We start from the raw sequence: 24,445 nt of genomic DNA on the forward strand, positions 1-24,445 counted from the left end.
TTTATGTTGAGGTGTAATCCATACTGAAGGCTGTGGTCTTTGATCTTCATCAGTAAGTGCTTCAAGTCCTCTTCACTTTCAGCAAGCAAGGTTGAGTCATCTGTATAACGCAGGTTGTTGAAAGATTACAGCCTTGGAAGCTCTATGGGACAGTTCTACTCTGACCTACAGGGTCACTGTGATTCGGAATCAACTTGACAGCAGTGGATATGAGTCTGTCAGGACACAAATATCTTGGCTTCTTCCAGCACTAGTGTTTCAACATGTGGCCCATGGGCCAAGAGTTGGAGGCTGCATAAAAATGGATATTCTTGTGTTCATCTGGGATCTAGGAGAAGCATTTTAAATAAGCTCTATTCCAAAACACACTAAATTTTGAGAACTGTTTCTTTAGGAACATTATTTAGTACCTTTACTGTCCCTTGGCCCTTAAGTGGAGACCCTGCTATATAATTGCCTGCTAGATGCAGATCAGACCTCCTTAAAGAAACAGATTTTACCCTATTGTCATTCAATAGTGAGAATAAATACCCCCAGCCCTTCTGTGAAACAACGTCTACAAATCTTTTATAACAGTTTTTAAGATGGGGCTAATATTTGCCACCCCAAAGCCCTGGGTTATGAAAGAACCTCTCAGGAGAGAAGGTGGCCTGGGCTGTGCCCTCCCAACCGTGATGCTCATGGTTCAACCTTAGCATAAGGTAGCTGAGAACAGAGACCCCTCCTTAGCCCACATTCAATGACTATAGGATGGTCGCAGCTCTTACGTACCGAAAAACCAAACCCTTTGCTGTCGAGTCGATTCTGACTCTTACATACCAGCCTAGGTAAATCATTCTACTTCTCAGACCTAAATGGAAACTGAGAATCCATTCACTAAATCCCAGTGGTATAAGAAATAAATGTGTGGTCCAAAAGAGAGCTTATTTACAAACTTGAAGATTAACTGCAGGATGGAGAAGGAATAGTGATGGATCTGCCATTTGCAGAAGAGAGCCATAGAAATAGGTGTGTGGTCTGCTGTTGGGATGGAGAGAAGAAGAGATAGGAGTAATGACCATGGGAGCACCAAATGAGATCAAGATTCTGGTTAAAATGGCTATTTTTTGGAAAATGGCAATGATCCGTTGCTCTTGACCCTCAATGCAGCTGTCAAGCAAACTTGTATTTCTCTCCTACTATCTAGAACCACCTCTTCAATTTGAAATGGAAACTAAGGGAATGTTTTTCAAATGTCCGTTAGATGAGACACAGAGAAGGGAGAGAAAGCATAGCATTCCCACCCAGCACATGACTCACGGGGACCAGAGCTGTGGTTTCCTTTCATAAAGAGGCAGGCATGCTTTTCAATTGTCCAGTATGGTCAAATCCTTAGAGCAAAAATTTTAAAACCCACAGCTGGGTAAATAAATCCAGTAACATGTTAGAGGAAGAATTGCAATTCAAATGCTAATAGGAAACAAACAGGAAATAAATGAGGGAAGTTGGCAGATGGAGACTCAGAAAACTGAGGTGCACTGCACTCATCCCTGTCCAAAGGGCAACTCAGACCAGCTTCTGCCTTTGGTAACTTGAAGGCATATAGACCAGCTGTGTTCTCTAAAGAGAATCATAAAATTTGAAATCTTGTGTGAAATTTCCTGGTCTTTTAATATCACCCGTTAATTCAATCTTTTCTTGAAACGCCATGTAAGGGGAAACAAAAAACAAAAAACCACATCTGTAGACTGAATGCATCCCTTGGGCCACCAGTTTGCAACATCAGCATTAGATGAGTAAAATAAAATACTTGAGAAACCAACTAAAATTTGGAATTTCAGTAAAGCCACTAAAGAAAAATTTGCTCTTTGCTGTACAAGCAATTATGGCTGGTAACAGCAAGACTGCTGTTAAACTCATCAATTATAATTCATGGTAAGACCTCAGTAACAGACCTATAACTCTCTTTTGAAGTGGAAAGGGTCAAAGACACAGGAGTCACCCACAGAGTCAGTCTATTGGTAGTCTCAGAGTCACATAGAGAACAAATATGATTCACTTAAATTTTTCAGCACCATCTGTGGTGCAATGGTGATTCATGCCCTTAGTCACATCCATCATGGGGGTGAATTGGAGCATGAATTTTTCACAAAAGATGCTGAATTGACTCTTAACTTCAGTAAGTAACATATAATACAAATTATGGTAAATACTATACATTTATTTCCCCTAAAATGTCCCAATTAAGATTGACTTTAAGTCAACACATTTAATTTTGGTACTTTTGACCTGAATGAATGAAAACATTTATGTCTCTGCCATAGCGCTTCATGATTTAATCAAAGACCAAAAGAACAAAATCAATGATAGACTTTTTTGAGCTAAAATGGGCTGAGAGATCATTTCCTGGCTCCCTCATTGTGTAGAGCAGGAGGCCCAGGTTCGACAAGAGTCACATGAAGATCAGTAATGAGGATCCCCATCCCTTTGTGCAAGGATAAGTGGTATCTGGGAACCAAACAATCCCAACACACTTCAGCAATCCTTGCCTACCACACAGGGATAGAGTTTTGAACATGGGCAATTTTTTAGGAGCAGCTTCTTGTTATCTTTATTATCTGTAATCATTTTAATTTAATATGCTTCTAACATTTAAAATTATTTCTACATACATTAGGTAACTTTGCACCTCATAATCAACCTATCAGTTAGGTTGGGCAAATATAGTTTGTTTGATTTTCTAATGAAAAATCGAGACTTGGAAAAATTTATATAAGTTGCATGAGTCGACTTGGCTTATTATTGACTCTTCTTGCTACTTTTTCATGCTAATTTTTTATTCACCCAACAAATATTTATTGAGCATCTACTTTGTATCAGGTTTTAGGCTATGTACTGGTGAACAAAGACAGTTTGGTCTACCATTATAGATGATATTTTAGAGTTTAATCCATCATGAAGACCTTGAATGGTACAAACACAGCCTCATTCCTCATATCTAACAAGACTGATAAGGTTCACCAGAATATTTCCTCAAGTCTGTGTTAGCTTTCTTCCAAGCACCAAAGCCTTTACTTTTCCTCTGCTGTACTAGAATGTTTGAAGAAACAATCTTACCTACCTTCCTTTCAATGATATTTGCAAAAGACCTAGGAATGCGGTACCTCTAGTATATTTTAATCTAGACTTGCAAAGAGCCTCTTATTTATTTGCCTAGGAAAATTAACATATGTGCTAACCAAGCACGGTGACTTCTAAATCTTATGAAGAAGACTAGTAACAGACCCTTTACGTAGTTTTTTTTTTTTTTCCTGGAGATATTGCAAAAGTAAGTAAGTCTATTCAAATAAAGATACATCAATCTGTTGATCTATTCCCGGGGCAGTAGATTAAGCTTGGAGGAAAGGCTTGTTGATTTAATTAGCCTGAATGATGTTCCTTATTTCAAGTCATACTCTGTATATTATCATGGATATTGAATAGGTATTGAGTAGTATAAACAGGTTAGTATGTTACTGTATTTTGAATAAGGTATAACAAGCATTTGAAATATGATTTATATTAGATTTACTTTTAATCCTAACAACGCTTTGAATTCAGTATCATCCCAACGTTAAAGATGAATGGAATCTGAAAGGGTAAGTGACTTGTCCCAGGACTTGAGATTGAAGAAACCATGTCCTTAGCCCAGTGCCATCTTGTAGGAGCCCTGATTGAAATTTGTTTCTAACATAAAGATGCACACACATTGGTAACATGAGTAGATTTATGGGGTGTTCTAACCACAAATCAGGTAAAACATTGTTACATATGACTCCCTGCCCCAAATCCACAGCAAGATAACATGACCTCTGACCACCACCATTGGCCTGATTATCAGTTCCTGTTCCAGGAAACTTCCCTCAGCATCACCTTCCTCCGCAGCCATTCCCAGAGGCATTTATTCACTCGACAAGAATTCTGGAAGCTTCTGCACATGCTTTATGCAACAAATGCATTTCTGAAGAATTCGTGTGTAAACGAATCGTAGATCAAGCCCTATGTCAATTCACTAACAAAGCTGGGAAATCAAGTCTTGGTAAAGTTAAGGCGTCACTGGGTGGTGCAAACAATTAATGCACTTGGCTGCTAAACAAAATGTGGGACATTCCCCCGGACACCCTTTTAACTCAGTACTGAAGTCACTCCTGAGGTTCACCCTTCAGCCAAAGATTAGACAGGCCCATAAAACAAAATGAGGCTAAGTGGACACACCAGCTTAGGGGCAAGGACAAGAAGGCAGGAGGGGACAGGAAAGCTGGTAATGGGGAATCCTCGGTTGAGAAGCAGAGAGTGTTGACATGTCGTGGGAATGGCAACCAATGTCACAAAACAGTGTATGTAGTGATTATTTAAATGAGAAACTAATTTGCTCTGTAAAACTTCATCTAAAGTGCACTAAAAAAAGAAAATGATAAAAATAAATAAAACAAAAAAGATTAGAGCTTCAAGTTCACCCAGAGGTGTTTCAGAAGAAAGACCTGGTGATCTACTTCCAAAAAATCAGCCATTGAAAACTCTATGTAGCAGAGTTCTACTGTGATGCATGGGGTCGCCATGAGTTGGAATCGACTTAATGACAACTGGTTAAAGTTAAGAATCCCTCCCTGTTTACATTTTATGAAATCTTTTAAAGATTTTATGAATTAGGTTTGCTTAAAGTTGAGCCTTCCTTAGGAAGAAAATAAAAAAAATTTTTTAAATTAAGTCACTTTTTTTTAACTCACATTTTTTAATGAACAAAAGGAAATATGATCATAAGGGTAGTTATATAATCTGAACAACATCTTTCCATTCCAGTCTCAATACAGCCCCATTTCTCTAACTTTCTCAAGAGTAAGACTAGGATAGACTATCAAGTGTCCTTTAGATTTGAATATTACTGCTCGTACTGATGTCCTTTATGTTTAGGAGGCTGAGCAGCCAAAGAAATCTGATTTCAGATAAGTCACTGGTTGTGGTAAAATGCCTTTCTTATTGGCCAGGAGGAAATAATGTTTATAAAGAAATACTGATTTTCAAAGTATTGCAGCCCCAGTTTCAGTGTTAAATGAGGCAGATGGGAAGATATTTTAAATATTTACAAAACTGAAGCCCAGAGTTCCTGAACACTCTGTCATCCTCCTGAATTCATCTAGATAAGGAAGTCAGTGAAAATATCAAATGATGTGGAGTCAAAATCAGCTGATGATGACAATCACAATATTAAGTTGCATTGTGTAGTGATGGCATTCAGAGATTCCCAAAATTGCCAAGTCATTCGATACTATGTCACATGACGAATAGTTATATTTAGCATGTAAAAAACAAGAAATATGCAGCTGAACTTAGGTGTTTGAGGATCCGTGTGTGAAGGGGACAGTAGACTAATTAGATATCTCACAGCAGAACAAAAATAAATGGTGGACACTCCTAGGAGTATATCCTAGAGAAATAAGAGCAGTCACACGAATAGACATATGCACACCCATGTTCATTGCAGCATTGTTCACAATAGCAAAAAGATGGAAACTACCTAGATGCCCATCAACAGATGAATGGATAAACAAACTGTGGTACATACACACAATGGAGTACTATGCAACGATAAAGAACAATGTTGAATCTGTGATGCATCTCACAACATGGATGAATCTGGAGGGCATTATGCTGAGTGAAATAAGTCAATCACAAAAGGACAAATACTATACGAGACCAGTACTGTAAAAACTCATGAAAAGATTTACACACAGGAGTGGTGTATGGGGTCTTGAAATCTAGTGAGCAGCCATCTAAGATGTATCAATTGGTCACAACCCAGCTGGAGCAAAAGAGAATGAAGAATACCAAAGACACAAGAAAAATATTAGCCCAAGAGACAGAGAGGGCCACATAAACCAGAGACTCCGTCAGCCTGAGGCCAGAAGAACTAGATGGTGCCCAGCTACCACCAATGACTGCCCAGACAGGGATCACAACAGAGAATCCCTGATGGAGCAGGAGACTAGTGGAGTGCAGAACTCAAATTCTAGTAAAAAGACCAGACTTAATGGTTTGACTGAGACCAAAGAGACCCTGGAAAACATGGCCCCCAGACTCTCTGTTAGCCCAAAACTAAAACCATTCCCAAGACCAACTCTTCAGACAAATATTAGACTGGACTGTGGGACATAAAATGATACTCATGAAGAGTGTGCTTCTTAGCTCAAGTAGATACATGAGACTCAATGGGCAGCTCCTATCTGGAGGCGAGATGAGAAGGCAGAGAGGAACAGGAGCTGGTTGAATGGACACGGGAAATCCAGGGTGGGAAAGAGGAGTGTGCTGTCACAGTATAGGGAGAGCAACTAGGGTCACATAACAATGTGTGTATGAATTTTTGTATGAGAGACTAATTTGAATTGTAAATTTTCACTTAAAGCACAATAAAAAAAAGAAAAAGGTTTACACACAAAAAGAAACAATCTTTGATGGCTACGAGGGAGGGAAAGGGTGGGAGTGGAAAAACACTAAATAGACAATAGATAAGTGGTAACTTTGGTGAAAGGTAAGACAGTACACGATACTGGGGAAGCCAGCACAACTTGTTCAGGGTAAGGTCATGGAAGCTCCATGGATAAATCCAGACTCCCTGAGGGATCGAATTAATGAGCTGAGGGCTGTGGGGACCATGGTTTCAGGGAACATCTAGCTCAATTAGCATAACATAGTTTATAAAGAAAATGTTCTACATTCTACTTTGGTGAGTAGCATCTTGGGTCTTAAAAGCCTGTGAGTGGCCATCTAAGATACTCCACTAGTCTCACCCCTTCAGGAGCAAGGGAGAATGAAGAAAACTAAAGACAAAAGGGAAAGATTAGTCCAAAGGACTAATAGACCACAACTACCACAGCCTCTACCAGGCTGAGTCCAGTATAAATAGATGGTACCCAGCTACCACCACTGACTGCTCTGACACGGATCACAATAGAGGGTCCCGGACAGAGCTGGAGAAAAATGTAGAACAAAATTCTAACTCAAAAACAGACCAAATTTACTGGCCAGACAGAGACTGGAGAAACCCCTAGAGTATGGTTCCCGGACACCCTTTTAGCTCAGTAATGAAGTTACTCCTGCGATTCACCTTTTAGCCAAAGATTAGACAGGCTCATAGGACAAAACGAGACTAAAGGGGCACACCAGCCCAGGGGCAAGGACTAGATGGCAGGAGGGGATAGGAAGGCTGGTAATAGGGAACCCAAGGTCGAGAAGGGAGAGTATGGACATGTCTTGGGGTTGTTAACCAATGTCATCAAATAATATGTGTACTAACTGTTCAATGAGAAGCTAGTTCTGTAAACCTTCATCTAAAGTACAATTAAAAAAAAAATAGTGAGAAATGAATAGGTGTAAATTAGATGAAGACGTGTGTATAGAAGAAAGGACTTCAGGATCATTGGTGCTGCCCAGTGTTGGGTAAGGCTGCCTTGTGAGGTGGGCATGCTCATTACAACAAGGCTAGAGACTCCCTTGCTGGGCTGCCCCTGTGCAAGAAACTCTTGTGTTGGATGGGAGGTTGGAGATTGGAAGTCCTTCCAATTCTCAGACTCAGTTACTCCTTGACTTTCCAAATCAAGAGTCTAGAAAAGCTGATGAAAACTATGCCAACCCAACATATTATTAACTTTATCAGCTACATTAATATTCCAACTTGTAACTGCAAATTCTTCTTGTTCAGGAGCACAGTACTATGCAGAAGTTACACTGCACGCAAGTTGACAAAATTGTGGCACAGTATGACAAAGAGAAGTCGACTCATGAGAAAATCCTAGAGAAGGCAATGAAGAAGAAGGGGTAAATACCATTTAATTCCTTCTGAAGGCTTTTTCCCTCGGTTAGAAGCAGTGTTATACTTTGTCTTTACCATAATTCAGTTGCCTGTTTAGATCAAGAGAGAACTTAGTCTTGACTCTGTTTTCATCATTAAAACTTATTCCTAGAAAATAAGAGACTCGTTCATTTTAAACACTGTAACATCATAACAGGTCAAGAGTCGGTCAGCTTAGCTATAGTTTAGGGAAGGTTCTCAGCGGAGTTTCTTGAAATCTTTTAATTCATTATAAGTACTAAATATAACTAAGGTTATATGTATATCTCCAGAAAAGTACAAATCATTAACTATTGAGCATCCATGATTAAGTAAAATCTGGCTTTTATTTTCCCTAAGTGTTTTCACTGCGTATCACTGAGGCAGAAACACGTGCCTGTTGCTTTGAGAACATTTCAGTGTGTATTTTTCACACATCGCAGGCTTACATAACATTATTGGTGGTAAACATAATGAGTTTGAAGGAGCTGTGACCCTTCTAAGTCCCTGGGTGGTGGAAACAGTTTGCATTTGACTACTAACATAAAGATTGTTGGTTTGAACCCAGCCAGCAGAGCCATGGAAGAAAGGCCTGGTGATCTGCTTCCATAAAGCTGATAGCCAAGAAAACCCTTTTGAGCAGTTCTACTCTGTAATACATGGAGTCTCCATGAGTCGGAATCAACTCAGCAGCAATAGGCTTTGACCCTTCTAGACTTCTGATTATATCAGAAGCTTTGGCATATTTTTTTGTACACTATTTTTTTTTATTTTCAATGACATTTTATACTAAAATGTTAGAAGGACATAGTCATAGACTCTAACACCATGTCTTTAGAAAGTAAACTTTTAACAAAATATAGTACTCTCCAAGAAACATAAAGTTATTTTTATTCACAAGTCATCTGTTCAAAAAATGTCTTATTTTTGTGAATGGCTGTACTGAAATTTTCTTTTAGTGTTTCAAACTAGATTTTTTATTTAGGAGATTTCAGACTCAAGCCCCATGTAATAAGTTTCTTAGATAAAAAATGAATTTTTTTTTTTTTAATCAATGAATCATGAGCACTGCTTTTAGGCATCAATTAAGGAATGGCTAAAATGGATCTTTGCCTCATAGCTTTTACTCTCAAAGGTAAAGTGGGGTACCAAAATAATACTCGATTAATTGTAAATTGGTCTGCATGAGCTATTTAGCCCCCGAACCTGGGTATTAAAGTGATGGGGAGATGGTGAATGGGGAGGAGGGGGAAGACAGGACAAGCTGAAGTTGGGAAAATTCAAAATTACGGGAATCATTTTGCACAGCCAGAAAATAAATAATAAGGTTGATGCACTAGAAGGGAAAAATACAATCTTGCTTTTTAATATTACAGAACTCCTTAGCTTATGTCAACAGATAAGACTGTTGACTAAAACATATCATTGCATTTACTGTGAAAGATTTTGGTTAGAATTAACCCAGGGGGAGGTGTCAGTAATGCTACAAGTCCACTGAATAAGAGACTATGGGAGAAATATACTCAGTGCCAGCCATCAAGAGGTAATAGATTTGATGAGAGACCCAGCATTGTTAGACTAAATGTAATGGTTCTCGTAGAAACTCGCCATTAATACTGAAATGAAGCCTTCTGACTTAGGCTATCATAAATCAGGGTATACATGCTGCAAACAGAAGCTCGGGACGTGTTCTGGTTTCAGCAGCGACATGGATATTGCAAAAGGAAAAAATAACCACCGAAATAAGCAATAATGGTTGCTGGGCAAATGCCTAGTATATATTTCCTACTTAGAATAGAATAAGAAGGAAGAATTACCCTAGAATGCCAAGAAATGCTATTTTCTCCTTCTCTGGCAAGTTTCAAAGACAAAAATCTGGCTTTACAACCAGAACGGAAGAATTAAAAATTTCACTTTGAGGCGGAGGACCTATTTTCCAGTTTTCATCTCAAATAATGTTTTATTAAGTGAAAAAGAGCTTGAAGAAAAACAGGAACCAAAATGGAAACTCTGACAAGAGACCCCTAACAATGAAATAATTGTTAGGGCTGAAGTGTCTTTCCGTGAAGTGGCTGAATTGACTAATCATGGCACGGATGGTAGTTTGTAAGGTATGAATCTATTTATTACTAGAAAAACTGATACTGCCCAGTGAGCCATGGCGTTCCATGTTTGATGAACATATTGTCTTCATCAGAAAGCTTTGTAGCAAAGGGCCTTGGAATGCGAAGCTATCTAACTTGTGGCATCATTTACAATTTTCCATTTGCAGAGGAAATAATTGTCTCGAAATGAAAAAAGAAACCGAAATTAAAATTCAGACACTGACATCAGATCACAAATCTAAGGTAAGAAAGTGCTCATTTTCGCAGCAGCTGCTTGCAGAAGACACTGTATTCTTTTTTTTTTTTTTTTTGAACTGGTACCTTGTATAAATGAGACATAACAGCAGCCTGAGGCTGGTCTGAGAAGTCAGGGGACCCAGGGGCTCACGTTTGCCCTGGACTCAGGAGCTGTTGTAGGAGATATTTCATGAAATATCTTTCCTTTGTAGAAATAGGCCCACAATATCTATGTTGTTAGCCTCAGAGGGTTCTCATGAGCATCAAATGAAAGGATAAATAGATAGGATAACAAGAAATGTTATATAATGTACAAAACATGCTTCCCTATAGAAGTAAAACTAAACAAATGGCAGAAACCCACCCAGCTTAGGGGTTGAGTGACTCTCGAGTGCTTACTGTCTCCTAACTTTGCTGTAGAAGTTTTGAGGTGAGGAAAAAAGAAAAAATCCAGAGTTGATGTTCTAGGAGATGATCCTAATTACTCAGATTTCCCCAAAGACACAAGAAAATAGGAGTTTAGGGGACCTTATTAAGTTTGGGACATGTAATATCTGAGTGCTAAGTCCCAATCGAGAACACAAACAATTATTCCAGTAACAACAGTTTTTAAAAGAAAAGGGAGAAAATAAAGAACTCTTGAAGGAAGGCCCTAACTATAGCTGTTGGTCAAGCAGCCATATGCCTATGTCCACATGCAGTTCTATTATCCAGCCTAGTGGCCTTGCCACATACATGGACCAGCCAAGTTCTTCAAGCTCAGGTTCTTGGGACTTTGTATTTTGTGTCAATTCTGCCATGAAGTCTATAGAGGCACTGAGCCCTCTGTCTTTGAGGGAACTTTTTCCCCACTTGCTTTCTCCCCTCTTGACAGGCATGTTTGAGAATTAGTGCTTGTGCAGCATGCTATGATTTTTTAGGTGCTGTTCATAAATAGGAAAGTGGAAACATTGGCAACTATTAGTTTTTGGTGCATAATAAACCATGCCAAAATATAGTGGCTTAAAACAACCACCATTTATTAGTTCATAATTCAATGGGTCAGAAACTTGGGCTGTGCTCACCTGGGTGGTTCTTCTGCTGATTTTGGTGGGCTCACTCATGAGTCTACAGGCAGCTGGAGGTGGATGGCCTCACTCATATGTCTGTTGGTTGGCTGGCTGCTAGCTGTTTTTATTCTACATGACCTGCCATCTTCCAGCAGGCTAGCACGGGCTCATTCACTTGGTGGCCTCAAAGTTCTAAGTGTAGCAAAAGAGCAAGCACTTTTCAAGCATCTGCGTGTGTCACATTTGCTACCGTCCCATTGGATAAAACAACTCACAAGGCCAACCAGCTTCCAGGAGATGGAGAAATAGACTCTCCCACTTGATGGGAGAAGCTGCATAGCCACATTGTAAAGAGTATGGATACAGGGGAGGGAAGAGACTTTCTACTCCAACATCAAATAGGGTTGACACCGTAAGTCACGATCCAGGACTAAAAGACCTGTGGCCTTGTGGAAGTGACCCTGGAAAAGCATGAGATGATGAAGAGAATTCTGATGGAGCTGGTTGAAGGAGTCCAAGGCCCAGACAGACCAGGGTGTGGGCAAGTTAGTCAGTGAAATAGCACATCACTATTAAATATTTAGAGCTGAAGTGATTGATGTATTTTTATATGCAATAACGTCTTGATTCCCATTGATTACTACATATGATTTTAGCAGGTCGTAAATGTCTACTGATTCACCAAGTAATTGGTGGGAGGGGTCTGAAATGCATGAATAATATTGTGCTTTTGATTCACCCCTGACCCCTGAGAAACCCAGGTGGCATCATCTCGTTTGTCTGAACAGGTCAAGGAGATTGTGGCACAGCACACCAAAGAGTGGTCAGAAATGATCAACACCCACAGTGCTGAGGAGCAAGAAATCCGCGACCTGCATCTCAGCCAGCAGTGCGAACTGTTGAAAAAGCTGCTAATCAACGCTCATGAGCAGCAAACTCAGCAGCTGAAACTGTCCCATGACAGGTAGGAGAGGTCATCACACACAAACGCACCCACCCTGCCCACCCAAATAATATCTGAGGTCCGTCAAGGCCGTCACCCTCCTCTCCATCAAGCAGAAACACAGAAACACAGTTAGCCATCTCCAGAGTAAGCTTCTATTTTTTAAAAAAGACAAATTTGTGTGTACATGCGTGAGCCAAGGTAATAAGTGAAACCAACTTATTTGACCAGTATCATTAAGTTTGTATGTACGTACTATCCTATAGTTGATATGGGCAAGATGAACTCTAAGAAATGGTCTCTGTCATAAAAGGTCGTGTGATAAATATCAAACACTGTCACAGACACCAAGGGCATCCAGCCCGAAGGAATGGTCCTTCTGAGTGGTCTTGGAGGCCTCACAGAATGGTGGGGATGGAATGGGACTTTACAAAATGACCTGGAACCTCTTAGGTAGAGAAGACGCAGAAGGAGATAAAGACAAACTTGTTGAGCTCCTAGAAAGAGTTAGTTCTGATCACTTAATGGCGAAAGAGCCTCTTTTCCCCTTCTTTTCTTTATTAGGACTTCTGTGAATTTTAGAAAGACAGCCCTGATCAGGAGATGGCAAAGAAGAATTCATTTATTCGGTCTCTCTCTAGTTCAGCAAATGGAATATTGCATTTAAATCATATAAATGATGAGCTGGTCTTGCCCCTAGGCAGGAGAGGGTGGTGTCAATTGTGTCTTTTTATCACAGCCTGTTGCAGCTTGCTCACTTCCCATGTGGTGCCTTGCTTTTCATCTCGGCAACACCCTCTTTCTCAGCTCTTCTTCGGCCTATTTCTATGTATAAAATCCAGTTTATAAATGAAATTGTTGGCTAAATTGCACTCTCTTTTTTTAATCTAAGCAAATATTTAATTGCAAGTCCCAGGAAATCAACTTGCAACTCTTTTAAGTTTTTTAGGATAAACTTTTTTTTTAAAACATTATAAGAAGAGGGCTTTGAGTTGCTATCATATATAATATCATCACAGATTAAAAGCCCAAAAGGTAGAAATTTTGTTTATTGCACTGACTACTAAGTTAAAAGCTATATAAATATGTATATAAACCCATCCCCTTCATTCAGAGATGTGACTGATGAAGACTCAGGTGAACGGTGGTGCCACTGGCAGAGCCTTGGGTCAAACCATGATTATTCTTAATAAAGGCAACAAGTAAGACTGTGAATGGAAGAAGTCTATAAGTAATTTGGAACAAACTAAGATACTTTGGAGGCCACAAATCAGACAGCCCTTTAAAAATTGAGACTTTGCAGTATTACTTGTTTAGGCACAATAATACGGTTGTGGTATTCATGTTAACATTTTCTGGTGTGAAACCACATGGCAGAATGTTTCAAACCGCCAGTGAAGTGGCTCTCTAACGACCTCACATTTGAAACTGCATAGCAAACAGTAAACAGGCAGCTCAGAGAGAATGCAAGCTGATCTCCCAGGTCCTTTCCTGCTCCAGAAAATGCGTGACTCTGAGAAAGAGCTAGCAAAGCCCCAGAACCATGTCATGTTTACGTATTGATGATATTGAGTCAGTCATGGACCAAATATTAACACTTGGGAAACCAAACTTTCTTTCTTTGAGGTTACGTTCTTTGTATATGTGCAAAGTCCTTAAGGTGAACAGATTAAGGAGAAAATAGCATCCTTTAGAGAAAACCACGACCCCTCCTTCTGCTTGGAATCCTTCGGTGCGTTTCTCTTAAACCTAGATTTCTTAACCATGCCTGACTCTGCCCAACCCCGCCCGCCACCCCAAATAACATCTGGACATTCCAGCAAACTGTTCTTCTTTTGCTTTCCTGCCTTGAATGTGTTTTCTTTGACTCCAAACCCTCACCATAGATATCCCTTCTGCCTGCAACATTTCCTTTCTGACCCCTATCTTCAGCTTGGGTCTCCCCAACGTCCCTCACCACTCCATTCCTCACCATATTCCATAGTTGTCCCTTCTTCGAAAAACTTTACCTGGTTCCCAAGTTGGGGCTAGATTGTCTTTCTAGGTTCTTCAATTAATACAACCACTCCAGCATATTACAATTGCCTGGTTATTTATTTGTCACCCCTTTGTTCAGTCTTTATTTCCAGCATCTAGTCATGTCGTGCTGGTGAGAGAGTGTTGTTCTAATTTTAGTTGCCATTAAGTCAATTCCAACTCATGGTAACCCCATGTATGCAGAGTAGAACTGCTCCATAGTGTTTTCAAAGGCTGTGACCTTTCAGAAGCAAATTACTAGGCCTGTCATCCAAGGCACTTCTGGGTGGGTTCGAACTGCCAACCTTTCAGCTAGTAGTCAAGTGCTTCACTGTTTGCACCACCCAGGGACTCCTGACATAGAGTAGACCCTCAAATATCTGTTGAGTGAATTTTGAGAGAAACCCTCCCCCCCAGAAAAAAGAAACACAGCGTATTATGTAAAGCCATAAGCCAGGAAAATGACATTGCTGCTCTAAGAATGTCATACAGCAGATGTTTGATGCAGGAGTCAACATTCTCATTGCAACCTATAAGAACTTCTAGGGTAAAATTAGTACCAGTTCCGATTCATGGAGACCCCATGTGTGTCAGAGTAGAACTGTGCTCCGTAGGGTTTTCAATGGCTGATTTTTTTTTTTTTTTTTTAAATATTTTATTGTACTTCAGGTGAAGGCTTACAGAACAGATAGTTTCTCATGTAACAGTAACACACATGCTGTTTTATGACATTGGTTAACAACCCCACAACATTTTAACCCTCTAAATTCTCAACTTTTTTTTTTTCTTTTGTGAAAATACACATAGCCAAAGATACGCCATTTCAAAAATTTTTTTTTTACATACACATTTAAGTGACATTGACTACGCTCTTCTAATTGTGCTGTTATTCTCACTTAAGGTGAAGGCTTACAGGACAAAATAGTCTCCCATTTAACAGTTACTACAAATGTTGCCCTATGACAATGGTTAACAATCTCACAACACATCAACAATATCCTTACTCTACTTTGTGTTCCCTATCATCAGCTTCCTACTCCCCTTCTGCCTTCTGGGCCTTGTCACTGGACTCCTGTACCTCGTTACTCTCATGGTTTTACTGGGCTGTTCAATGGCTGATTTTTCAGAAGTAAATTGCCAGGGCTTTCTTCCGAGGCATCTCTGGGTAGTCTGGATTCTCTCCAACATTTCACTTAGCAGCTGAGCACCTTAACCATTTGCACCACCAAGGGACAGTTAGGAGAACCACATGATTTCTTTATTTTCAGCTAAGCTTTTTGCCAGACGGGGTGCTGGGAACATAAACTGACTGGATAAGACCCCTACAGCCATGGAGCTCCAGGTGGCGTGCTCTTTCTTCTGTGTCATTCCATTGTTCATTGGTTCTAGGGGTATGGGACATGTGAGCAACTGGGACTACAGGTTAGATGTAACGTTCTGGAGTTGGGTTCTCTGTGAAGGTCACGTGTTGCCTCCAACACTGAAGAATTTGTAATAGGACTACAAATGAATTGTTGTTGTTGCGTGCCATCAAGTGGATTTTGACTCATAGTGACCCTGTAGGGCAGAGTAGAATTGCCCCATAGGGTTTCTTAGACTATAATCTTTACAGGAGCAGATCACCAAGTCTTTTCTCTCACAGTGCCACTGGTGGGTTCAAACTGCCGACATTTTGGTTAGCAGCCAAGCACTTAACCATTACACCACCAGGGCTCCTTCTAAGTATGAAGAACTATGTTTATCAGGGTTTTTCCACCATAGCACTATTGATGTTTTTGGCCAGATTTTTTTTTTTTTTAATTGTGGGGGTTGTCCTGTGCATTATGGGATGTTAAGCAGCATGCCTAGCCTCTACCCACTAGATGCCAGTAGCATCCCCCCAATCCCCTTGTGACAACAAGAAATGTCTCCAGATGTTTCTAAATGTCTCCTGAGGGGTAAAATTGCCCGAGGTTGAGAGCCACTGGTATGTCCAAATGAAAACCTCAGAGAAGTTTAGTGAGAAGATGGGATATACTTCTAGACAGTGGAGCACTTGTTAGAGAATGCTTTTTGAAGAGGTGGAATAAGGGCTACAATTTAATAAGGTAAAGTTGTCAGCCTGGATTCCAGGGTTGGCAGAAAGAGGTAAAATCCAGTTCAGCAAACCCCAAGACAAACATAACTAACGGGAAGCTGTGGAATGAGGGCAACAGGTAAAAAGCTTAAGAGGCACTGGGCAGATATTTACCTTGGTGTGAGTTCCGTGAAAAAGAAAGATGGTGAAAGTTGACAGGAAAGGTTCCGTTAACACAGAGACGACCTGGCAGTGGGAACTGAGCATTAGTCAGATTATAAGCACCCAGAGGAAGGACCAGAGTGGGTAACTGTCTCTACCTGGAGAGGTAGGAGGTGGCGACTCACCCACCCAGCTCTTGCCCAGGTCTGCCTTCATTGGAGGCTCATTCCCTGACTTCCCTGGGCAAGGATTCCTTACCTGTGAGTTAAGGAGCCACTGTAAGAGGCCCACAGAAGCCCCCCTTGCCATCGTATTATAGCAAACACACTTCAAGCCAGATACTGGAAGTGGAGGCCAGAATTTATAAAACATGATCACTTAAAATAACATACGGGAAATTCAGCCACCACATGTGAGACACAGGCCTCTCTCTGAAGAAATGAAGCACTTGGCTGCATCATACAGTGTATTGTGATTCAAATTATAGCCACATTGCCCAAGTCACTGTCTATTTTAAGTAATTAATAACGTGTTCCAAACCATAGCCCTACTATAGGCCACACTTAAGTTCTATTGATATGCACAAAAGAGTAGAAAATAGAAGCATAATACAAATAAATAAGAAAATGCCAAATGCATAAATTATCTGGTTACATGCCCAGATTCCCAAGCATATTTTAGAGCGATAGATACAGCCATAAGAGCATAAAATGTTTTTGCCTTAGTGTCCCATTCTCGTCTGAGGTAACTAAATGAAGTTTGCTTTACTACATTTCCTGTGGAATAATGTTCTCCACCCCATCCATTTTAAAGCATGCTGTTTATAATCCACCAGCCGATCTTTGGAAACCCTGTAAGGCAGTTCTACTCTGTCCTGTAGGGTCTCTATGAGTCACAATCGACTCGACAGCAATGGGTTTGGTTTTTTTTGGTTTTGGTTTAGCTTTATAGGATTAGAAGTTGTCTTTTTTTTCCCCTCCCTTTAGGAGATGCTCTCAATTCAATATGCAGAAAGCTCTATTCATCATTCTGCCTTTGACCATTGCTGTGATACTGGATTTTAGGTGTCTACCCTTATTCAAAGATAACTCATTGCCATCAAGTCAATTAGCACTCATAACGACCCCATAGGACAGAGTAGAACTGGCCCATAGGGTTCCCAAGGCTGTAAATCTTTACGGAAGCAGACTGCCACGTCTTTCTCCCACCGAATGGCTGGTGGGTTTGAACTGCGAGCCTTTTAGTTAGCAGTCGAGCACTTAACCACTTCCACCACCAGGGCAAAGATACTTCACAGAAGACGGCACTGCCAGTAAATTTGACCTCTTTTCAAATTTTACTTTTTGTAGTCGAATGAAGAAAAAAAATTAGCCCACAAGAGTGGGCATTGTACAAAAGGAAAAAAAAAAAGTAAATTAATTCTCGCATTGCTTAAGAAGTCATTTGAAGAGACCACCATCTGGTTACTAACTGGCCTTAAAAAATAAATCCATGGCAGAAGCATTTTTCACAAAGCAACAGCGTCATTTAAGCTTTTCCCCGATCACCTGATGGATCTGTCTTTTTCACCATTATAACCATTGTTCTGGTTAAAAATCCTTGCCTTTCCTCGCACTTGTGAACGACATTTGGTCATTGATAAGTATTTGCTGAATAAATAAATGGATAAATAAAGAAAGGGTCAATTACACAAATAATGCAAAAAATTGAGAACTATTTTCTTGGGCCAAGAAGTTTCTATACCTATTTCTGCCCCTGTGTGGACTTAAGGTAGCTAACCGAAGAACTCGCCACCTCAGTTTATCTGTCCCTTTTGATGTAGAACGAATAGTAGTTCTTAAGTCACCTAATGCCTCATTTACTCCTTTCCAGCCAGTGGTTTAAGGAGCCCTCCATAACTTCTAGAAAAAATTCTTTGTTAATAATACCCATTTTAATATTGTAATGTCTTTAATGTACACATAAATTAATCTAGAGATAAAAGTGTTTGTTGTGCACCCTTGTGCATTTGCACACACCATGAGTGGTCACTCTGGCAGGCATACATTTTTGCTACTTCCTATCCTTAAGCAGTGGTTCATTGGTGGTTCAGTGGTAGAATTCTCACCTTCCATGGGGAAGACCCAGATTCGATTCCCAGCCAGTGCACTTCATGCACAGCCACCACCCATCTGTCAGTGGAGCCTTGCATGTTGCCATGATGCTGAACAGGAGTCAGCAGAGCTTCCAGACTAAGACAGACTAAGAAGAAAAGCCTGATGATCTACTTCCAAAAAATCAGTCAGTGAAAACCTATAGATCACGACAGTCTGATCCACAGCAGATCATAGGGATGGCACAGTAGTGGGCAGCGTTTGGTTCTGTTGTGCATGAGATGGACGTGAGTCAGGGGCCAACTTGATAGCAGCTAATAACAATAACAACAGGGCTTAAACCATTTAGTCCCCTTCATTCCCACAGGCTGTCGGAAAACAAGAAGGTCATTTGTAAGGGTTAGAACATCCTCTCTTTCTTCCAGTCCATCTGGTCCCAAACAGTGTGGGACAAAGCTGGAAAATCTGTGTATTTAATGAACTAAAATAGCATCACCTCTCCTTCGCCGTCCATCCATGTCATTTCACCATGAGATGACTCACCATCCTTCAAGGATACAACATCTAGATGGGTTTGGGCTCCTTACCTCCTTTTCACAAAATACAGAATAACTTAATCAGATCAATAATAAAAAAAAAGTGAGGTAAACCTAGACCTAATGGTACATGTGGAATTTGTTGGTTTATTTGCCTGTTTGTTGGTTTGTTTTCAATACCCAGGGAAAGCAAAGAAATGCGAGCACACCAGGCTAAGATTTCTATGGAAAATAGCAAAGCCATCAGCCAAGATAAATCTATCAAGAATAAAGCAGAACGGGAAAGGTAAGTCTGAGCACACTTACTCTGTGACTGTTGCACTGACTTGAAGGCACATTCTCAAATGTATGTGTCTGTATATACCCACATACTGACATTTCAGATATGAAGAAACCTGTTGTTTTGACTAAGAATTCTACTGTTTTAACTGCTAAAAAGATTTATTATCATTACTGTAGAACAGGAGTCTCCAAAGTTTTCTGATAATTTACAACCATTGGTAAAATAAATTTAGATTCAATATGTATGTGCTCATTTACTAATAAAATTGTATCCAATATGGCATAATTAATGTAATTCAGAAACAGCCTTCCCACATTCCATTGGGTCATCCTGCAGCATGTCTCCTTGGCTAGTGCTGCTCAGGTGTCAGGCTGTTCTTTGATGGGACAGTTCTGAGAAGCAGCATTAAGGAGGACTTCTTCCCTTGATTTGCCTTGTACTGCCCTTGACACCAGGGATCCTCTCAAAAGCCTCCACCCAGTTTTTCTGGCTTATCCTTGTCTTAGATTGGTTTTTCTAGAAACAAAGAGTAAGACAGGAATTCAAGCACATGTGATTTGATTTACTGAGGAAGGGCTCTCTGGAGAAGGGAGGTGGGGGAAGGAGGAGGGGGACAGGGAAGGGGCTGAGCAAGGACACAGTCTCAGCTGGAGTCCTTCTGCAGCCTAATCCCACAGGCAGCTCTGGAGTATGAACTGCACCACAGATTTGTCCCTCTTTGAGGCAAGGGTTTCTGGCATTTGTACTTCTGTATTAGTCAGTCATGGCCACCTGGGATTGGCAGTGGACTGTTTACGTGACCCCTAGAGAAAGTCTCAAGTGCAACCCTTTAGCCACAGCTAGTAAAATTGATCTGAGCATGGAATCAATAGATGTGTTACCCAAGAGAGGGTGTTAACAGCAGCTACTTGATTCCCAGTGATCACAAATAGCACTTTCTCCTGTAATGCTCATCATCCGCCACTGGAAGCCTCTGAGAATCCAAATGCAGTTAGCGCCACAGCTAAGAGGCTGTGTTAGTCCACCAGTAATCAGAGACAGACAAGATACCTTCTCTTAGAGAAATAAAGCTGGACAGAAGGTAGCTGTCAAGCAAGTGACACCCATTACTGCCTCCAGGGATAGTCCCATCACATGGAGGATAGTAACCCACTCCATAGTTTTCAGGTATCAGGAATCACCAAGAAATACACAACTCACACACAGGCATCAGACGGAACAATACTTTACTCACAAAGAGAAGAGACAGCGCAAGATCATCTTCAATAGTGGGCAGCAGTGCCCCATGTCAGTGAGTCTCATTCTACAGCTGACACAGAGAGATTGTTTGCACATACCTATCTTGTGCTGCAGGAGAAGGACCCCATTCACTCCCCACCAGGAACAGGTAGCAGTGGTGTTGGCCAGGTGCCATATAATGCACACACTTAGCTAAGAAATTCCTGGGAATGTTGACCTGTGCTCAGGGCAAGAGAGGAGGAATGTGATGATGGGCCACCATCTGCTATGAGACAGATTTTGAGTCAAGACACCCCAGAAAAGGAGTCAACCCACACTTACATCTCATCTAAAAAGCCAGGCCAACACATCAGGTCCTAAGCACAGGTTCATTCCTGGGTGACCAGGAAAGGCTGCAGGCTGCACTCGGACTGCCCCCTTCCACAGCAGCCCTCCGTTGAAGTGCATGACCCACAGAAAGGCTGTGTTTTATGCCTCACAAAAGTGAAGATCAGTTCCTGGAGTTAAAACACGGGCACAAAGTTTAGGACTTCGGGCCATTCAGTGCTCTGTCAACCCATAAGGCTGAGTTGCTAGAGAATTTTGCAGCTACAAAGTAATGCCATGTTTCAGCTCCCCTGTCTACATGGTCGTTTGTGGATGCTCACTGGATACCTGGACTTCCTTTCTTATGTTGGCCACAGCAGGAAATAGGAAACAAAAAGCAATAGAAAAGATCAACAAAACCAAAAGTTTGCTCTTGGAAAAGAATAATATGAGTAAACTTCCATCAAGACTGATCAAGAAAAAGAGAAAGAACAAATTAGTAATATTAGGACTGAGAGGGGGAAGTAACCTCAGATATAGTAAACATATTTAAAAACCAATACTATTACAGACGCTCTTAGTGATGAACTTGAAAACTTAGAAAGAATGGACAGTTACCTTAAAAAAATGTAAATATCCAAAGTTGACTGAAACACAAAGAGAAAACTTGAATAGCTCTATAAATATTATGGAAATCAATCAGTTATAGGTCCATTCAGTCATGAAAACCACCCATCTCACCAATAATTAGAGAAATGCAAATTAAAATGCAGCATGATGCCATTTTATAAAACCAACCAACTGACAAAATGTAAATGTCTGATAGTTCTGGGAGGAGGTGAAGAAATGGAGAAAAGGGTAACACCCATACACTGTGGAGGGGAATGCAAATTGGGACAACCTCTTTGGAATAAAGATGAAGCCATTCATACTTTACCAAGCAGTGTCTACTCCTATACACTCTAGAGAAACCTTTGTCCATATGCACAGAAAGACATGCCTAAACGTTACTCATTTATCTACTCAACAGATACTTATCTGGAGCCCTGGTGGCGCAGTGGTTAAGAGCTATGGCTGCCAACCAAAAGATCAGCAGTTCAAATCCACCAGCCCCTCCTTGGAAACCTTATGGGGCAGTGCTGCTCTGTCCTATAGGGTCGCTATGAGTCAGAATCGACTCGAGGGCAATAGGTTTGGTATTTGGTTGGTTGCTCAGTGCCAAGCATTGCAGGACCATATGCACCAGATCATTGTAGCATTGTTTGGAAATAACCTACCTTCTGTTAAAGACAGAATGGGAAAACTGCCATCCATTTATAAGTGGAAAAATCCATATAGCAGATAAAAATAAGGGAATAGTTTGAAACATCAATATAACTCTAAAACATAAGGCTGAGCGAGAAGTTATAGAAAGATACCCAGAGTATGTTGCCATTCAGGTAAATTTTGAAAACACAAAACAATACAGACCAGCACCATCAGCATTATTTCAGAGCTTGTGAGAAATGCAGAAGCTTGGACCCAACCTAGACCTATTGCATCAGACTCTCTGAGGCTAGGCTCAGCAATATGAATTTCTAGTAGTATTTCCAGATGATGTGTATGCACGTGGAAGTTTAGAAGCACTGCTGTGTATTACTTACGGACACATACATATGTAGTAAAAATATAAAAACTTGGGCAGGAAGGTCCACACCAAATACAGAATAGCAGTTAACTTTGGGAAGAGAGAGAGGAGGGAATGGAATCAGGAAGGGTACAAAGGGGACTTTTAATTATATCTGCAACCTTTTATTTCCTTTAAAAAATACAAGGCAAACATGGCAAAATATTAATACTGGTTAATCTGAGTGGTAGGTACATGGTGTTTTTAAATTTTTTCTCTGTGCTTTGTATATTTGAAATTTTTACAATAAAAATTAGGTCAAAGGAAGCAAAAATCCCATCCAGATGATTAAATGGAGTATAACTCTTTCTTACTGTATGTATTATTAATACCATTCACTGCCATGCCGACTATTATTTGTACCCATTACTTTCAGGAGGGTCAGGGAGTTAAACAGCAGCAACACTAAAAAGTTTCTGGAAGAAAGAAAGAGAGTAAGTATTTTATATTTTCTTGGCACTCTTCCTCTCAAAAACCATAAACAACTCATGCTTAGATACCAGACTTCTAGCTAATTTGCATCATTTGATTTCTCTGTACATTAAACATTCCAACTTCTCTTCGCTGTTCCCTGAAAGCTAATCTCTTACCAAAATCTTTAAGTCAATTACTTGACACCAACTTATCATCCAGAAAAGGAAGCCAAGTTTTAACCATGAGTAAGTATTCTATTATTTTCTAAGAATTTAGCAGAAAAAAATCTCAGTAAGAATTACAGGTTTCAACTCTCAGTTTTTAGACTATGTTTTTTTTGTTATTACCTTCCCCCCCATAAATTATAAACTTACAAGTCATCCTACCTCCATAATTTTTAAGATTACAACCCAAATTTCATCAGAATTGTTTTGTTTTTTTGCAGCTTGCAATGAAGCAGTCCAAAGAAATGGATCAATTGAAAAAAGTCCAGCTTGAACACTTAGAATTCCTAGAGAAACAGAATGAGCAGGTATTTTACCCAAAAAGCATGAAAAGACATAGGCAGCCAGCCAGCTTCGGGATTCAAAGCCTGTGGCCTTCAGTGACCCTTCTGCCTGAGTGGTGGCATGGAAAAGTAGCTAGAAGAATTTGGTGTCTATTACTGATTTTTCCCTTTTTCATTGAAAAAGAACAGAAAGTACTCTTTTCTGAAGTAGAAGAGGAATGTGGCTGTGGGTAAAAAAGAATAAAGTCATCATTTGAGTATCTTGTGGGGGTTCTAAGAAGAGACCTAGTAGCGCAGTGGTTAAAGCACTTGGCTGCTAACTGAAAGGTCATCAGTTCAAGCCCACCAGTTCCTCCACGGGAGAAAGACGTGGCAGTCTGCTTCCGTAAAGATTTACAGCCTTAGAAACCCTCTGAGGCAGTTCTGCTCTGTCCTGTAGAGTCACTGTGAGTCGTAATTGACTCTATGGCAATTGGTTTTAAGAAATGACATTACTGAAAGTAAAAGAAGGAGAAAACAGAGGATTCAAATTATTTCTCTCTTTTCATTTTGAGTTTTGTAATTTGCAACCTACTGGCAAGAGATATTATGTCTAAAAGCGAATGATGAGAGAAACCACCTATTTACAACCTCAATCTAAAAATAAAGTTATAAAACCTTCCTAGGGCTTATGAGTGGGACCTAACAGCATGAACCACAATAAGTTTACAAACCACTTAACGTGAGTTGATGCCATCCATAGTCTTGGTGCTTTTTCCCAGCAAATCAAAACTCTAAATAAAAAGACATACAATAAAAAGTCGCCCCAAAATCCAACAGTTTAGTTAGGCCATCAGGCATATACCAACACCAAGATAAATGTGTACGTTTACCTGGAGCATAGTATAGATACAGGTGTACTGCATCCCAAGTAGGTTGCAGCCTTGCACACTGTCGTTTCAATTTGATGGAAATACCCTTAGTTCATATGGCAAAGTGACCCTCAGTAA

General features: G+C 40.3%; 1 protein-coding gene across 1 annotated transcript in view; it reads left to right on the plus strand.

Annotated features, from left to right (window-relative positions):
- Nucleotides 1–24,445, plus strand: part of PLCB4 (phospholipase C beta 4) — a 423,663-nt gene that overhangs the window by 393,960 nt on the left and 5,258 nt on the right. The window contains exons 34-39 of the mRNA XM_023737565.1: nucleotides 7,715–7,830; nucleotides 10,116–10,191; nucleotides 12,023–12,198; nucleotides 19,225–19,326; nucleotides 22,911–22,968; nucleotides 23,394–23,480. Of these exons, the coding sequence (XP_023593333.1) occupies nucleotides 7,715–7,830; nucleotides 10,116–10,191; nucleotides 12,023–12,198; nucleotides 19,225–19,326; nucleotides 22,911–22,968; nucleotides 23,394–23,480 (615 nt within the window). The remainder of the gene's footprint in view (nucleotides 1–7,714; nucleotides 7,831–10,115; nucleotides 10,192–12,022; nucleotides 12,199–19,224; nucleotides 19,327–22,910; nucleotides 22,969–23,393; nucleotides 23,481–24,445) is intronic.

This window comes from Trichechus manatus, unplaced genomic scaffold (genome assembly GCF_000243295.1).
Source record: "Trichechus manatus latirostris isolate Lorelei unplaced genomic scaffold, TriManLat1.0 scaffold00104, whole genome shotgun sequence".
Lineage (NCBI taxonomy): Eukaryota > Metazoa > Chordata > Mammalia > Sirenia > Trichechidae > Trichechus > Trichechus manatus.